The sequence below is a fragment of the Staurois parvus genome, unplaced genomic scaffold (genome assembly GCF_062004578.1).
Source record: "Staurois parvus isolate SC_StPar_1 unplaced genomic scaffold, SC_StPar_1.0 ptg000270l, whole genome shotgun sequence".
NCBI classification, from domain to species: Eukaryota; Metazoa; Chordata; class Amphibia; order Anura; family Ranidae; genus Staurois; species Staurois parvus.
Window position 1 is genome coordinate 2011225 of NW_028318066.1, and position 19511 is coordinate 2030735.

At 41.2% G+C, this 19511-nt stretch overlaps 1 protein-coding gene across 12 annotated transcripts in view; it reads right to left on the reverse strand.

The window, feature by feature from the left end:
* AGFG1 (ArfGAP with FG repeats 1) overlaps window positions 1–19511 on the reverse strand; it is a 122317-nt gene that overhangs the window by 62302 nt on the left and 40504 nt on the right. For all 12 annotated transcript variants that reach the window (XM_089681539.1, XM_089681538.1, XM_089681537.1 and 9 more), the window contains exon 2: window positions 11570–11663. In XM_089681539.1, the coding sequence (XP_089537665.1) occupies window positions 11570–11663 (94 nt within the window). The remainder of the gene's footprint in view (window positions 1–11569; window positions 11664–19511) is intronic.

A 19511-nucleotide genomic window follows, 5' to 3' on the forward strand; every position in this document is an offset into this window, starting at 1 on the left:
GAACTGACATTCATCTCTCTTCTAGGCTTATTATACTCCAGAACTCAGCACTCCGATATCAAATCCCAGCTGGATGTAATGCAGAGGGTTCTATCACCATACTTCCATAAAGAGCCTGAGGAATGCCAAGTAGCCCAAATCCCACGAGATGACACAGCAGCACAGTGTACATGCGTTTTCTACCACTGAGCTATCCGGCATTAACTGGTATCTCACTGGAAGGATTGTGACATCAACCTTATTATTATTATTATTATTATACAGCATTTATAAAGCGCCAATAGTTCACTCAGCGCTGTACATTACACAAAGGGGGACAGAACATGTGACAGAACAATACCAATACAATGAAAAACATGAGGGGATCGAGGGCCCTGCTCTTTCGAGCTTACAATCTAGGAGGGAGGGGATGGTGGCACAGGAGGAGAAAGCTGTGGGGGATGGATTGGTAGGAAGAGTGGAGGAGGTCGGCAAGTTAGCAGGGGGTGGGGTAGGCTTCCCTGAAGAGATGGGTTTTCAGCGTGCGCCTAAAGGAGAGGAGAGTGGGTGATAATCTGATGGGTTGGGGCAGGGAGTTCCAAAGGATGGGTGACTTCCTGGAGAAGTCCTGGAGGCGGGCATGGGAGGAGGAGACCAGGGAACTAGAGAGAAGGAGGTCTTGTGAGGAGCGGAGTGTGCGTGCTGGGCGGTACTTGGATATTAGGTCAGTGATGTAGTATGGGGCAGTATGGTGGACAGCTTTGTACGTCAGCGTTAGGATTTTGAATTTGATCCGTTGGGCAATCGGAAGCCAGTGGAGGGATTGGCAGAGGGGGGTGGCGGAGACAGAGCGATTGGAAAGGTGAATGAGTCTGGCAGCCGTATTCAGGATCGACTGAAGCGGGGATAGCCAGTGGTGAGGCAGGCCAGTGAGGAGGGAGTTGCAGTAGTCGAGTCGTGATATGATGAGGGAGTGGATGAGCTGTTTAGTGTTTTCTGGGGTTAGGAACGTGCGGATTTTGGCGATGTTGCGGAGGTGGAGTCTGCATGAGTTTGTTAAAGATTGGAAGCTGGAGGGATAGGTTGGAGTCCAGAATGACACCAAGTACTTTGGCCTGCAGGGTGGGTTTGATGGTAGCATTGTTGGATGTGATAGAGAAGTCAATGGGGGGTGGTGTCCGGGCTGGGGGGGAAGACAAGAAACTCGGTTTTGGAGAGGTGCCTAGATGCTGCAGACAGTAGCATTTTCTGCAGGACTTTGAGATGGGGATTAGGGTTACAATAAATGAACAGACCTTGCAATTTTAGTGCAAGGTCCCCCTTCAATTGGAGAAAAAAAAATGTAAAAAGTAATACGCATTGAAAAAATGTAAAAGACACACACGCATTTAGGAAAAATACACAAACGCCTATTGTCCAACACATTAAGTATCCTCAAGCACATCACAGAGAGAAGAATCATTTTGGAGCCATCATTTTGATAGCTTCAGTTCCAAATTGAGAAGTTTTTAATGTATTGTTTACTTAGAATGTATCATAGTGTTAACACTTATTCGCAAAGGCAGTTTATTGTCTAGATATATATTTGTACTTATTAACGGATTAACTTACTTATTAACTTGGTGTCATCTTTTACAATTAAAATTTTAGAGATCAAATTACTTTTTAATTTTTTTTTTTGTTATACAAGGGATGTTTTACAAGCTTAGGGTTTACAATCACTGTAGAGTATATGTAAACCCTCACTTTGTAAAAGAACCCATTCAGTTCAAAACAGAAATGAAAAGACAAAACATTTGTGTATACATATAAAAAAAAATACTATAAATACCCTTTTTTATAAGTGATCACATACCCTCTGTTCTCAGCTGCATAAGGAGGTCAGAGAACTGGGCGAGGAAAACCAGCAGCACACTGTTTTTCCCAGTGAATGGCTCACAGCACAGCCAGAAAACTGACCACACTGTGCACTCCTGCCTAGTGCGGTCAGTTTTCAATAGTAAATCAGAAAGGCAGACAGGAACACCAGGAATTTTTTTTTAAAAAAGGAAACACTACAAAGAGAACAGGATACTTTTTCATACAAGTACATGGTACAGCAGGCACATATCAAGAATATGAAATGTTAGGTTTACATATTTTTTAATAATGTGCACTGTTCCTTTATTTAAAGTGCTAAAACTCAAAGGGACAGTGCACATCAATCATCACTTTTTAAGAAGGCTATAGAGCACCAGGCACACTAATTTAAAGAGAAAGTGTATATTAATACGTTCACGGATAATGTGTTTAGGGAAAAAAGCAGTGTATCATCTGTTTCATTCAAACAGCTCTGCCACACAGGACATCCCTGTCTGCCTGGGCAAAAGACCTGATATTCCTTTGCTGCATTTAGCACTAACAAGTCTTGTCCCTTCCCCAGACCGTGACTGGACATTGAAAGGATAAGCAGCAGACTGATGAGCTCATCTGTCACTTTGCCCTCTCTGCATTTCAGCATGACTCTTATCAGCTCGTGAGCACTACAGCACCACTGACTGGCTCATTCTGCTGTCTTTTCCTCTACTAGTCTGAGGATTGCTGGGACTAAAAAAGACAAAATACTATGTCAAACTCAGGTACTTGCATTTAAAGGTTCACATTTGAAAAGTATGTTACCCCAACATTTGATATTCCTAATGTGTCTGCTGTACAATGTACATGTTTTAAAATGTATCCTGTTCTCATTGTATTGCTTCTTTATACCTGGTGTTCCTGCCAGTCCCTCTGCTTTCCTATTTAAAAACTGACCGCACTAGGCATAGAAGGCATCCATCTCAGTGTGTCTGTTTTCTGGCTGTGTTGGGAGAAAAACCTGCCTGTCCTCCAATGAAACCTCTTGCATTAACACACACCCCCTGCACAGTTGTTCACTGGGAAGATCAGTGCACTGCTGTTTCTCCACCCCCACATGCAGCTATACATATATATGATATATATATACATACAGTTGTGTTCAAAATAATAGCAGTCAGACATCACTAACCTGATCAATCACTGTTTTTGGTAGAAATGATATTTCTACATGGCAAATAATTTACTAGCAGGTGTAGTAGAGTAATAGAAATCCAACAGATCCAACAGTCATGACATGCATGCTGATGATTCTGTGTAATTGAATCACTAATTGAAAGGGGCATGTTCAAAATAATAGCAGTGTGGAGTTCTATTAGTGAGGTCATTCATTCTTTGAAAAACAGGTGGCAATTATTGCCCTTATTTAAGGAAGGAAGGCAGAAAATGTTGTACATGCTGATTACAGTGCATTTCTCTCTGAAATTGAGGAAAATGGGTTGTTCCAGACATTGTTAAGAACAGCGTACCTTGATTAAAAAGTTGATTGGAGAGGGGAAAACATAAAGAAGTACAGAAAATGATAGGCTGCTCAGCTAAAATAATCGCAAATGCTTTAAAATAGCAACCAAAACCTGAAAGACGTGAAAGAAAGCGAAAAACTACCATTCGAATGGATAGAAGAATAGCCAAAATGGCAAGGACTCAGCCAACAATCAGCTCCAGGAAGATCAAAGAAGCTCTAAAGTTACCTGTGAGTACTGTTACAATTAGAAGACGCCTATGTGAAGCCAAGCTATCTGCAAGAAGCCCCCGCAAAGTCCCACTGTTGAAAAAAAGACATGTGCTGAAGAGGTTACAATTTGCCAAAGAGCACATTGACTGGCCTAAAGAGAAATGGCGCAACATTTTGTGGACTGATGAAAGTAAGATTGTTCTTTTTGGGTCTAGTGGCCAGAGACAGTTTTTCAGACGACCCCCAAACACTGAATTCAAGCCACAGTACACTGTGAACACAGTGAAGCATGGTTGCGCACGCATCATGATATGGGGATGTTTCTCATACTACGGTGTTGGGCCTATTTATCACATACCAGGGATCATGGATCAGTTTGAATACATCAGAATACTTGAAGAGGTCATGCTGCCTTATGCTGAAGAGGAAATGCCCTTGAAATGGGTGTTCCAACAAGATAACGACCCCAAACACACCAGTAAACGTGCAACATCTTGGTTCCAGACCAACAAGATTGACGTTATGGAGTGGCCAGTCCAATCCCCGGATCTTAATCCAATAGAAAACTTGTGGGGCGACATCAAAAATGCAGTTTCTGAGGCAAAACCAAGAAATAGAGAAGAACTGTGGAATGTAGTCCAATCATCCTGGGCTGGAATACCTGTTCACAGGTGCCAGAAGTTGGTTGACTCCATGCAACACAGATGTACAGCAGTTCTCAGAAACAGTGCTTATACAACTAAATATTCATTAAGTGATTCAAAGGAAAGCAAAATCTTCAAACATTTTTCAGTTTATATAGTGAATGTTTGAGTTTGTAAAGAAGAATACAAACATTGCTTTTTTTTTGAACAGTCTAATATTCACTTTTCTTCAATTTTGTTTAGAGGAACAACACAAATTTGATATATTTTTCTTCATGTTTTGATTTGGAATAGAATGTGTAGTGTTCCCAACGCATTTGTGTGTATGGAAATAAAAACTATTAGAAGGATTTTGAGCTTTATTCACTTTTTTCAACACACTATTATTTTGAACACAACAGTACACACGAACGAACACACACACACACTTTTGCCTTTTATTTCTATTTTAAACTGAATGGGTTGTTTTACAAAGTGAGGGTCCCCTTATACTTTAAGGACAAAAATAAATACAGGGCGAACTACTTTGCTTATTTCAGACTGGAGTTCAGCTTCAGCGCTTAAAGTGGAAGTAAAGACAAAACCTACCGCAAGACCTTCAAAAAAAAAAAAAATCATTATACTTCAAATGGTTGTAAAGGCTGAAGGTTTTTACCTTCATGCATAGAATACATGAAGGTAAAAACCTTCAGCATTTACAACCATTTGAAGTATGATTTTTTTTTTTTTTTTGAAGGTAAAAAACCTTCGGTGTGCAGCAGCTCCCCCAGCCCCCTCAATACTTACCTGAGCTCCATCGTGATCCAACGATGTGAACGACCGCCTCGGTTGTCTCAGGTCTCTGCCTTTTTGGCTGGGACAGGAAGTGGCAGCTATTGTCTCCCGCTGCTCTCAATCACAGCCAGTCAGCCAATGAGGAGAGAGAGGGGGCTGGGCCAAGCCACAGCTCCGTGTGTGAATGGACACACGGAGCAGCGGGTGCCCCCATAGCAAGATGCTTGCTGTGTGGGCACCCAACAGACAGGAAGAGCCAGGAGAGCCTGCGGGGGACCCGAGCAAAGAAGGATCCAGGCTGCTCTGTGGAAAACCAATTCACACAGTAAGTATAGAAAAATAGAAAAAAAAAAATGAACCTTTAGAATCGCTTTAACTGTTCTGCATCTGCTCCGGTCCACGGACGGCTGAGCTGTCAGTGGTGGCTTCAGTTTGTAGGAGTGTGCAGGAAAGGCAGCCAACAACAGAAATTCCATATTAACTCTGGGGTGGGTGACGTCACTTCCTAGCCGTTGTCGGTTTTCACCTGCACACAGCAGCTACCCCTGAAGACTAGACACGAGCAGCTACAGAAGAGGTAAGTAGAACAATTTTTTCTTTATAGGGCTAGATAGATTAGCCATAGAATGTGGCTGAGAGTAGGAGACTTTTAGAGTTAGTTAGGATTTGCCTTTTCATCCACTTTAAAAAGGGGGGTATTCAAAATCCAAAATTGTTCCCAATTTTAGTTACCTTCTATTACAAACGTTTATGCTATCTTCACCTTAAAGCTGAACTTCAAGCCATGTTTACAGTAAACACACTTACAGGAAGAGAGAGCAAAATTGTGATCGTATAATGTGTGCTGCTTCAACTTTACTGTCCAATCACAGGCTGGAGTCAAGTTGGTGACCAAGCTGTATTGTTAACTGCAGCAGAGAAGGATGAGGTCGCCAATCCGTACTGTCTGGCAGCGATGCATGGATGACGAGATTGGCTGAACACAAAAATCCTTTGACTCATATATATATATATATATACTCTGATGTGTATGCAGCTAGCATTCATCACTAAACCCAGCCCCAACTTTAATCACTAAATTATCTACAGACACTTTGGGCTTATCTAGAGCCAAAATAATTGACTTTGAATCTATGCATTACTGAAATGATACAAACTGTGCTAAGATCCCTGTGCCAAGACCCTGTTCTGATAGTTTGGCATGCGTCTGTTCTGCAAGTAGTGAATAGGTAGCTTGTGCCCAGCATGTCGCAGATCACGGGCATTCACAGATTGTACACTTTGGTTAAACAGCAGTCATTTATTAAGGTAAATTTTATAGCCTGCCAGACAGGAGGTATGAAGGGAATGTCTGAATATTAGCAGCCATGTGAGATTCCAATGCTGCAGATAAAATATGTAGCAGGTGTGTAACAAACTAGATCTTGTTTTATTTAACTGCAAATAGGAATCTGGAATAAAAAATGTTAGACCACAAAGGGACACGTTTTTGACACACCAACAGCAGCTCTAACATGTACTCTCAATTGCCTTGACAACGTTTCCATGCATAAAGAACCAACAACAACATAGAATCAGTGCACAGTGTATCCACAACATTGTATTGGGACTTTATTCAGCATAATCAGTGGAAAAAGCACATAGCAGTATTCCTGAGTAGGGCTCATGCACACAGGGCCTTTTTGCAGCCACTTTTAGGGGCGTCAGGTATTTGTTTTTTTTACTGCTTGTAAACGGTCCTCCATGTTATCCTATGTGTCGATGCACACTTAGACATTTAGGAGCTTTTAGTAGCAAGAGCGCTTACAAGCAGGAAAAAAAAAAAAAAAAAAAACAGGGCCAGTGCATCCAGGAGCAGCAGCGTTTTGGCAGAAAAAACGCTTGACACGTGTGAACATGTCTAAAAGCATCTTAATGCTAGGCACATTTAGCGCTTGATCGCTAATTTCAATGGCCAGAATAAATTATTATTCTGGCCAATTCACCTAAGCGCTTGACACATGTAAAGTGTTAAATACGTTTACAGCTTTTTTTCTGCAAAAACGCTGCTGCCAGGAGGAAGGCTTCTAGAAGAGGTTTTGGGTTTTTTTTAACACCCGGTGTGCATAAGGCCTAAAACTGCAGAATCAGCTGACAGAGGTTGGCCAATAAAAGTGTATATCCAATGCAGCAAACTGATTTTTTTTTTTTTTTTTGTAAAAACTGAAACATTTACAACATTTACATAGAAAACATCAACCAAGAAGGAATCAAAAAGCAACGACTGCTGTAGCCCTTATCCACCCCATGTATTGGCTTTAGCAAATGTGTGTATTTGTTTGCTATGGTCCAGAGCAAACGAATGGCTTTATGGGTTCAATCTGTCCACATCCACTGTTGTGATTAGGAGTAGAAGCTTACAGGACCTTATTGAATCTTTTTGATTCAACATTGTCCTATGGCATGGGGGAGTAGCACCCATATAAGTATAAACCTCCGACAGAGTCTCCATCCTTCTGAAATGGGTAATTTGCACAATCAGGGATGCTTGATAAAAAGCTAATATGGGGGTTGACAACAAGGCTTTATTCCTATCGCCTACAAAAATGTAATATGCAAAGTATGTGCACTTACACCCTGGTCACATCGGGTGCAACTTGGCAAGCGACTGGCATGCCATGCAACTTACAAATCACATGCCAAGTCGTACCCTATTGTCCGCAATTAGAGCGGACAAATCGTTGCGTTTCCAACTTGGTCGGAGTCGCACCGATTTCTAAAGTAGTACATGTACTACTTTTGGTGCAATTTGCATAGACATCTGTGTCAGATGTCTTGCAAATCACACCTGAAATCGGCATCTCACCCGACTTTGAAATTGTGCGACTTCACTGTGCTGTGATACAAACAGGTGCAACTATTTAGCTAGCTGCATAATCAATATCCTTCAACTGAAATAGCAAAACAGGTGCAAACAAAAATTTCTCAGATGCACCAGAACAAATCCAACAAGAAGCAAACTACACTTGTGAGTGACTAGTGACTGTACAAGTATCTCAAAACTTTATGTTTAGCTCATAAGGTCCTCTTCATGTTTGTCTACTACAGGCATCACTAAACAGTGGACCGTGATCCGGATCAAGACACTGTTCCATCTGGATCCGCGGTCACGCCACTTAGAAGAACATTTCTGGATCAATTGGGTGAGGCCCAGCATTGAACAAGGGGCAGTAGCGGGAGCTGCCGTGGGTTACTTTTCAAGTTAACCAGCAGGTGATTGGATGCAGGGCGGTCCTATCAGCCAATCACCTGCTGGTTAATTAAAAAAAAAAAAAAAAAGTATTGCTTTTGTGTAGCGTGAAATATATCTTGTTGAATATAGCTGCCCGTCACATCTTCTCTGTGTCCCAGCTGCAGCCTGAGATTGTGTAGACCAGCTGGTGTCCTCTACTGAGCATGCTCATAGTTCAGTTCCCTTCTAAGCTCTTCATTTCCTCCTTTTTCATATCTGGGCAGCCCACATGACTATAGCATCACATATGTGGGCATATGCACAGTGGTAAATGACACTCCCCTCTCTTCCTCCTCCTCCACATCCTCCTATTTGCAAACACTATGGGGGTAGGATAAAGTATGCCGACTGATTACATTCTCCAAGAAACTCAAAAAAAAAAAAAAAAAAAAAAAAGAAGCTTACTTTTAATATAAATCAGTATTAAATATATCAAATGTAATTACAAATACCTGTAAAGTAAACAAAAATAGCCTTGAATGCAGATGCCATCTAAACATATTGAAAGTTAGTATCAATCACTTTTGACTCCGTCCACATCATATTAATGCACAAAAAGTAAACATTTGGTGTTCCATAAAGATTTATGATGCATATATGATTTATGTGAATGAATTATGACAATTAACACATCTGTTTAGTATCGCTTTAAAGGAGAAGTATAGCCAAAGCTACCTCTCCTGTGACCAGTTCGTAGACAGCAGCGGGCTAAAGTATGCTGTTGGCAGACGTTGCTCTTTCAATTCAACTCTAAGAATGATCCCAACCATATGGTCAGGATCCACCCAGAAGCCTGGACCAGCACCTTGCTCAGCTTTTAAGTGATCTGATGAGAACCTGAGCCAGCTACTCTACAGCCCAGCACTGCAGTAAGCGCTGGAGGGGCAGAGCAGAGAGCCGGAGACAGACAGTCACCGCTCTCTGCTCAGAGAGGAGGGGAGAACTGAGCGTTCATCAGTGTTTGATCACTTAGTTTTCACTACAGAGCTGACGTGGGACTGATGCAGCAATGGATCGATGCTGCATCCACCTAGGTGAGTATACATTTTTTTTTTTACTATAAATGTCAATACTTCTCTCTTAAATAAAAGCCACATTTTCCTATTCTGCTTTAGAGTTCATAACAGGGGGTATGGGTAACCATATGAAATAATTACAGTTAATACCCAATAAGAAGTGGCCTTTAAGGAAACCTTCCAGGCTGCTGGTATTGTCAGAATATAAAAGTGCAATCCAATTATCTGTAGGCATGTTAAAGGTGCATTATTATTATTGAATATCGCAGGTTTTTTTCAGCTCTTGCCATTTCAACATGATAATATGCCCATATGACCAGTACTGATCCTAGACCCTATTGGTTTGGCATGCAGAAAAAGGAAATAATCAAGGTGTACTAAGGTCTTAAACACTCTTATTTAATGCTCTCGAACGTTTTTAAAAATAATTTCATGTGTGTGTCAAAGCCAGTATTTTTTTTTTTCTGTATTGCATCTCAATGGGCAAAATTACACTGCAGCTGTGGCTCCCTGCACCACAATAACAAGAGTACAGTCGTACATGGACATACATGTACATGGGGGAATCTATATTTGTTCAGATATACTGCTACAGGGCGGAAGGGGTGCATAAAATCATGAATATATACGTGATTTAGCAATTTCGGGTAGGGGGCGCGTGCGTGCACCCTACACACGCCGCCATTTGCGCCTGTGGCTGTCAATCACCGGTTCCCGGCCATGATTCCCCACTGGCGCCCAGTGATTCCCGAGCATCTCCAACAAGGAAGACTGCTTTGTTTACTAACAGTCCTTCTCCCTGTCGGCTCATAACACAGCACAGCCATCCAGAGCAGTGTGCTTACCTTACAGTGAAGAACCAACACACCGCCCCCAAGTAATACACTCCCAGCACACAGTTAACTATTTGATCGCCCCTTATGTTACCCCCTTCCTGCCCAGTGCCATTAGTACAGCATCAGTGCTTTTTTTTTTTAGCATTTATCACTGTACCGGCGTCACTAGGGATGTCAGTGACACCAAGTCATGCAAGCCACGTGCGTGCCCTACCCATGCCGCTATTTGCGGCCTCACCTGGAACCCGACGATCGCCGAGCATTACCGACTTGGGGAGAGAACTGTATGTAAACAGTACTCCCTGTCAGCTCCTGCACACTGCTGTATGGCTCTGCAGAGCCATACAAAGCAGTGTGCTTACAGTTGAAAGCACACAGTAAAACAACACACATTTAACCCTTTGATCACCTCACATGTTAACCCCTTCCTGCCCAGTGCCATTAGTACAGCGTCAGTGCTTTTTTTTTTAGCATTGATCACTGTACTGGTGTCACTAGGGATGTCAGTGACACCAAGTCAGTTCCCCCCAGTGTCAGAATGCCCGCCGCAGTCCTGCTATAAGTCGCTGATCGCCGCGATTACGATTTAAAAAAAAAAATTTCCAATATCTATACTGCCATTTGTAAACGCTATAAAAAACTTTAACGTAACACAATTATTTTACACGTATTGGGATTTTTTTTTAGCAAAGACATGTAGCAGAATACATTTTGGCGTAAATTTATGAGGAGATTTGATTTTTTCAATTTTTTTTTACTGGACATGTTTAATAGGAAAAAGTCAAAGCAAAATATTGTTTTCTCCAAATTGACTTTTTTTTTTCATAGCGAAAAAAATAAAACACAATGGCAATCAAATACCACCCAAAAAAAGCTCAACTCGCGGGGAAAAAAGGACGTAAATTTCATTTGGGTGCAGCGGTGCATGACTGCGTACTTACCAGTTAAAGTAATGCAGTGCCGTAACGCAAAAAATGGCCTGGTCAGGAAGGAGGGGGGGGGGGTAAATCTTCAGGAGGGCAAGTGGCTAAAAAGTTTTACTTTTCTCACTAGAATGACTGTATTAAAATAAGGTAGAGCAGAACACAACAGAGATATGTTATTATAATAAAATACTGGTTTAATTTATGAGGTGAGCCAGTAGGAAGCCTAATGAAGTTACCAGGCTCACATCATTCCTGCTATTGAGGCATGAAACACAGGGGTGAGGTTTTAAAGAAGTAGGTTAGGGGAACAGAACAACAAACTTGTAAGGTTTTTTCCTCCTTTTTTCTCTATGGCACATTTTTTCTGTGTTTTTTACTAATGTTATTTAAATGCATAAATATCAAAATAAAATAATAATCTCCGTGCTTTGAAAACCAATATCCCATGTAATCTGCTGGCTAGATACAAATTAAACACTAGGTACAGGGGTAACTGCATCATTATTAAACACAGTTTGCAATGAATAGAAAAAGTGATCCAAATTAAAAACTTACTTCATTGCCATGTTTCTGAAGGAATTCTATTTCTTGTTGTGTAAATGTGGTCATAGAAATTGACTTCACTCTGTGGGGTGGATTCAAACCTCGGCTAAAATGATAAAAATAAAGATTTGTTAAAATCAACATAGCAAATGAAAAGATACAGTAATTAGCATATTCACAATATAATACCTTCATTTTTGTTTACTGCATACACCTCAATTTTGATTTTACCATTACAACATGACACCTGTATTTAGGGTATAACATGTAACTGGTTCTAGCATTCCACAATCCCCCCCCACCAGCTGTCACATTTAGATTAGCATGGCTGAACATAGCTGTAGCAAGCAGAGATGGACGCGGTTCAACCATTTTGTTAAGCATTCTCCATGTTGTCCCATTTTTCTCCCTCTCTGAGAGTCACAGTGACATATGGTCGGTGTGTGTGTGTTGGAAGTGTCACAGGCTGGCCAGGGCACAGCAGGGAGCTCCGAGCTATAAACCATTTTTGAGCTGGGTGCCGGGCGGGCTGGGAAGCTGAGTAATCTGGCACCTCGTAAAAAGATAAGCCAAGCCTTCCCCTGAGTTCAAAGACATTCCCGAGGAGTAAGGAACTAGATAACACTTTTAAAATCCATTTTTCCCCTCTGTCTCATATCTTGGAATATGAGAGACTTATATAAAAACCAGGTATATCTTCGGATTGGTCACGATCAGACAAATCGTTTGATAGGTCACACTCCCTGACTGGAATACCTAGGAAAGCAGAAAATCACATCTCTTGAACCCTTCCAGTATGTATTTCATATCTAACCGTTCCTCAGAGGCGTCTGCAAATTAATCTACCCGCGGGTGGAATGGTACTTGTGCCTAGGAAAAGTTATGAGCCAAAATATGAACTACGAGAGATTTTGGTTCTAGTTTAGGTCTCCACCCAGACAATCCTCCCCAAAACGAGGCATTGGTCCTTGGCTTCAGAGACACCCCCTGCTGGGGGACTATAAAATAGGCTGTCAGGCCTTAGAGTGAAGTTGAAGAATTCTCCCGTCTAACATCAGACCAACTTGTGAGATGTGCCCTTTTGCTCTGAAACTTGATCTGCTTAACCTCAGGCTGATTGGCAAGTACTTTAACCCTCCTTTCTGTTACCTCTTTGCTGTGCTGTTGTTCTCTGTATATTTATATATATATTGGCTACATCTTTTTTCTGTAAATAATTTTATTGCACCCTTTTGACCTTTTAGTAATAAATCTTTCTTTCTGAAAGTGTTGAACGGTTTCTATAGTTCGTTAATGCAACTTACGAATTCCTGCCTCTAAAAGAGTGCTACTGTGTTTGTTTAACCCTCTGTCTGCGGTGACAGTGCTATACAGACAATTATCTCAACCATCATAGTGTTACTGCTGATATTGCCGAGTTTCCTCTCTGTACAAAAAGGAGGTGGTGGCAGTGTGAAGGGTAATTGCGTCATTAACCTGACCCAGTAACAATCGCTCCTAGGCTGCCGGTACATCGATTTCTGGTCCATTAGCTGGAAAATCATTGTGCAGTTGGGTGTGGCATTGTTGCGCACGTGACATCGCAGTTTTAGATTGGCCAGTCCTTCGGTCACGAGTTTGGTGAGAGGGGCAGGGGTCTGACGCGCGATCGTCACAATAGCCTTTAAAGAAGTTCAGTTGCACAGTGAGACAAAGGCAGACAGTAATCATATGCCAAATATCCGACAAGCTGGTTGTACCCAAGTCATACAATTGAACTGGGTAGAATCAGCCAGCCCATAGATGGTTCGAATCTCGGCCATGCTGATCCTGCCGAAATTCGAACCATCTATGGCCAGCTTTAGGGTGAGAAGTATAAAGCCACTGACATCTGAGGGCTGGTTCACACCAGATGTAATCCAGTGAGTTTCATTTCTGAATCAGAAATGCATGGACAGTTTTAACATGGATTCCAATGGCCCTAGTTCACATGAGTGCAGTATGTTCCAGTGCAGTATGAACTCCTACCTTGCATGCATGTTCATGTAGCCCCACAGCCTGCATCTTAAAAACACAACAGCAAAGGCAGCATCCCTATCTCTATCCAGATTCCCATAAAATGTTAGAGGATGTGAGTTTGATATGCCCAACTCCCTTCCCACCAACATCTATTCTTTTAACTCAAAGAATTATTGCTGGTACAGAAAGCTTAATCTCAACATCACATATCAGGAGAAGGGGGTCATGAATAGTAATTTCTCCCCAAAGGAGGCAAATAGAATGCAGAGACTATCATATGTGAAATATGTACAGTAAACACCCTTCAAGGAGGGAAAATGTGGCATTAAAGTACACTGCAACACATCATGTTTGCAAATTACTGCTATGGTAGCATTAGGAAATTATGACTTAACTGGTTGCACAATGGCGTGACAAGCGTTTTCCTAAGTATTTGCAGCAAACCCTTGCTTACCAGCAATTCTACAGCATATTTCCTTCCAATACAGCTATTCAAAAACAGAAAAAGAGAAACGCATCATGGAGCCTTCCACCCAACCTTGCCATCACCCCATAACTGCTTGCCCCACAGCAAATAGGAACTGGAGCTGTTGATTCCGGGTCAAAAACGCGTCAGACCACAACATGACCTGCTGAATCACCATCTTTCTACATCATTGCCGCTCATAGTCTTCTCAGCAGCACACCAACAGGGAAAGTCTCTCCCCACGTTCTAGCCTGACCAAAGACCATTGGAGGGGGATTTCTGGCAACAATGCTGAGTGAGAAATCCTGTAAGCTCTGCTGTCATGTCTAATGTTAACATTTTGTCCCCTACTATTAAAGGTCTAAACATTCCTAGAAAACATAGAATTATGTTGCCTGATGTGCAGGAAAAGGAAGGGCCAAGTAGTTTTCCTGCAGGAGACCCACTTAAGAAGAAATCAAATTCCCAAGCTCACAGATACAGTGTTCCTAACGGCATAGCACAGCTAATTGGTGAATTCCAAGATGAAAGTAGTAAGAATTCCTGTTTCTGGCTCTAACCGATTGTCACTTAAAGTGCAGCGGAGGGGATGTCCCTTTTTGTCATGGGTTACATAACCAAAAGGAGAATGTCACCAGCACACTGAGGATCACTAATATGGGTCTAAAAGTTTTAATGAACGATCACATACTTACAGCAAGGCGTTTTTGGAGTCTCGCAGAACCCCTTCATCAGGAATGTGACACAGGGGATAAACTTGGGGGATTCTCAGCATTCAATGTAAATTGGAGATTAGCAACAATGGACATTTCGTACTTGTATACAAACATACCTAATGAAGCAGGTTTGGTGGCGGTTAAACATTGCTGGTCCAGATTGAAGGCCCAGATTTTCCCGTGTGAATACCTTATTGATTGTTTACGTTTTGTACTTGAAAGCAATTTTTTTGCATTTGAGGGGACCATCTATGCTCAAATATGTGGCACTGCCATGGGCAGTTCTGCTGCCCCTTCCTTTGCAAATTTGTTTGTTGGGTATATAGGACAGCACAACATTTATTCCATGCCTTCATTGATCATGTCAAATGCTGGCTGAGATATATTGATATCTCCCTTATTGAGAAGGAAAAACATCTATTTTTTATGAGTTTGTTGATCAGCTTAACAGCATCTTTCCCTGTATCATTTTCAACCCTGAGATATCCAACAAAATTCCATATCTTGATGTGAGGATGACTAATAACTAGGGTACACACCAGACATCTGTGCTCTCAAAACTAACAGACAGGAACACCTTTCTACATTACCAAGCATCTCCGTGATAACCTGCCTATTTCACAGTTCAAGAAGGTGTTACGCATTTGCTCCTGTATGAATGACAGGACAGAACAATTTGAGGCCATGTATGTAAAATTTGTAGAACCAGTCTAAAAGAACCCACCATTAATGGTACATAAGTGAGGTAGATTCCTACGTGACTTATTAGTTCAAGCGGACCTTAGGACAAAGTACGCTAAGGCAGTGTTCAAGTTCTCAAAAAGACAGGGTTGTTACAAGTGTTACAATTGTAATGTATGCAACTCATTGATCTGTGGGGAATATTTCATACATCCCCACAGTAGGAAACATTACCAGATACAGGGTTACCTGAACTGTAAGACTGATTACTGCGTTTATATTCAGAAATGCCCCTGCTCACTAGTTTATGTGGGCAAAACAAAAAGGTCCCTTTAAGCATAGGTTTCAGAAACACAGGAGTGATATTAGAACAGCTCTAGTCAAGAGTATCAAAGTTGAACCTATTGATTTGAACAAACCCGTAGCAGTCCATTTTATTTCGGCAGGACACCAGGTACATGAATTGAGGGGCATGACCATCGCACACGTCAGTCAATTGGCAAGAGGAGGATATCGTGACAACTTCCTCCTCCATCGTGAAGCTTATTGGATCCATACCCTAAACACAAGCGAGGAGCCTTAATATTAATACATCTTATTTGTGCTTTTTGGATAGCAGATGAACTTTGGTTAGGAGGATTCCTCATGATTGAAGTGTATATAGGTCACATGCCTGATGAAAGGGTCCTGTAAGACTCCGAAACGTTGCCTTGATGTAACTATGTGCTCGTTCATTAAAACTTTTGGACCCATATTGGTGATCCTCGGTGTGCTGTTGACATTCTCCCTTGCTGATTCTATTTGGTTCCAGCCGACGGTTGCTGTAGCACCCACTTATACACACAGCCATTTTTAACGCAGGAACGCATGCGTTTGGATTGTGCATTCTGTGTTACATAACCACACTCTGATTACACTGGCAACAATGAAATCCACCAATGTGAACTAGAAGATGCTCCTGGAAAATGATGGTCAAATGCCTTTCTGATTTTGTAGAACTTCTCCTTCCGACAGAAGCCAGTGTAAGGAGCAGCTTTTGTTGAGGGGACATGCTAGAAAACCAGCATCCGATTAGTGCTCAAAACAAACAGACCACAGTTTTTTGATCATGGAATATGCCCAAGACTTGTCTTGAATCAGAAGAACCAACCTTACTGCCATCCTGTGATCTTTTTTCCTCTACTCTACTACTTTCCCTTCTATCATCTCCCCTGATTTTTCCCCAACATTTCTGCTTAATACTAACCTTCCCACCACCACACCCTTGTCCATTCCATTTCTGCACCTTCACTACACTGTAGTATATTACCATCTATCACCTCCTTATCCTACCTTCTCCTGCCATAGAACACAACAGTATGCAGAAGAACTGTTATCACCACCATTTCTCTTGAAAGAAGAGACACAAAGCTAAAGTTTTAGTATTAATGCTACTTTATTGCAAATAACAGTTTTTAACTAAATATTGTACTCCACTGACATCGTACGGTTTCAATGTTACAAAAGGTCAAGACTCAGTTATCACATTATATATTCATTATGCCTGTTGGCTCACTGTAGATTCTTTGTATTCAGTCAATGACCTGTATTGTTTATTGTATTTTCTCTCTATTTAACCTTCCGCAACACAAAATAAAGAATACATTAGAAAAAATTATATTACAAGGGAGGATTATTGTCTTTAGAGGTTAAAACAAAAAACACACTTTCATGTTCTTTCAGAAGACTTACACACATGTGAGTGTGTGACATCTAACTGCCAACATGGCACCCTTATCGCAAGCAATGTGTATTTAAGTGCTTAAACGTTTTTTTCTTTCAAGTGTCCTGCTCAGAAAAGTTGTATTTCAGACTAAACGGCCCTTGTATATGCCTCAAGGACATGTATCATTTTAAAGAGCTTTATTTCTACCCATGTAAAGGTTAAGTACACTAGAGTGAAATTCTTAACTTGTTCCCTAGCAGTTTGTAGAAATGGCAAATCAGCAGATTTATTCACGCGCATTCAGTAAAAGGAGGCAGCAGATATGCTGAGAAGCATCCTGTTCACAATATTCCCCAAGTCTGAACTTTTTGTCAAACTTGAGCAGGCCTTTTCTATAGATATGCTATGGAGTTATCAAATGCTTGATATTAGTGCTGTAAAAATATTTACCTTTCAAACAAAAAAGTACCAAACATTTGAATTCCAACACTCTCTTCCTTCTCTCTTCCAATTTGAAAATCTTAGTGATTAAAAATACTTCTTAAAGGTTGGCCGCTTTCTCCTCTAACCACTTGCCTACCAGCAAGTTAAAATCTGCATTTTTTTGCTAGAAATTACTATCCAAAAAGTAAATAAATATTTCCAGACAGCAAAGACCCTGAAAAATAAAATGGTGGTGAATGCAAAGTTTTTTTATGTTCAACAATATTTGTTCAGTTATTTAAAAAAGGAACATTTTCAAGAAAAAAGTACATGAAAATTATTTTTATTGAAACACACACACACGTTATACCCATTTTTTTTGTCAAATGTAAAAGATTGGGTTGCGTTCGAATACATAGATACCAAACATGTCAAGTCAAAAAATTGGAATCGCAAAAAACTATGGTACCCAAAACTCTTCATTAAAGATGCTTTAAAAGTCTTTACATGTTTTCAGTTTACAGTTAACTGAACTATGGTCCTAGAATTATTACTCTCGCTCTGATGTTCGTGACGATACCTCACGTGTGGCATAACTGAGATAAATAGGCGTGTGCTTGTCCTATGCATTTTTTTTAAACATTTTCCAAGTATACAATGTAATAGCATTACCTTTGGGGAGTGGGTACCCGAATTTGACAGGTAACTGGTTTCACTTCCGCTGCGATCGCCTAGGCGATTGGAAGCGGAAGTTGTCCTCCCTCCCCATAGTCTTCTGGGACACGTGACATGTCCCAGAAGACTACGGGGCCATTCACAAAGCTCAGAGCAGTGGGCACCCAGCTGTGAAGCCGCAAGCTGTCACAGCCAAGTGCCAACATTAAAGATGCCACGCCTGGGAGAGAAGATGGCCGGTGAAACCAGCAGTGGTGAGGACACCATTGGACAGGTAAGTGGTTGTATTTTTGTAGCTGCGGACTTTTTTTTTTTTTTTTCAGCTGGAACTCAGCTTTAAGTGTGCACACCATTTCATAAGCAGCTGTACCTATTATTCCTAGTGCCAGGTATTTGTTTTCAATATGTTAACAAAAAAAAAATAATACGCAACATACATGTCATACTTACCTGCTCTATGCAGTGGTTTAGCCCAAATCCTCCTCTTCTTGGGTCCCCTGCCGGTGCTCCTACCCACTCCTTTTTGTTGACTGCCCTCAGAGAAAGCACTTCGCTATGGGGTCACCCAAGCAGGTTCGCTCCCGAGCCGCTGCTCTGCATGTCAATTTACACACAGAGCCACGGCTTGGCCACTCCCCCTCTGTCCTCAATTGGCTCACTGGCAGTCTCAGCCAAAAAGGAGGGAGAGTCCCCACAGAGCCGAGGCTCTCTTGCACATCGCTGGATCATGATGGGGCTTAGATAAGTATTAGTAAGAAAAAAACTTTAGTATTTAGAACCACTTTAAGCACTTACAGACCTTCCCAGGTCCAAAATTAAATTGAAAACTATACCACACTCGACTTTTATCTAAAGTAAACAAACTAAATATGCAAAATTCTTCCAACAAATTAGTCAAGTGTCCACATCAAAACCATGACTCTCTATAATCACTGTAGTACAGCAATCGAGTGCTCCTCGGTACACCTCTTTTTTAGCAACTTTTTTCAAACTTTTATAATTTTATCAAACTAACACTTGTTCACCTCCACCAGTTGTGCTCTCACCTTATATATATATGACCAAACCATTAAGTGAGGTCATATAAAGCATGTGTCCCTTTAATTGGACTCAGATGAGATGGGATTGCTATCCCAAAGGGTCTGGATCCCCTTCACTTCTCTAGTTGTCGTCCTCCATCGAATTCAAATGCCAAGAAAAATAACCAAAACATAGTGCTTTATCCTTATAAAAAGCATTTATTTAATATAAACTGTATTCCACTCACATGTGTAATATAATAATGAGCTT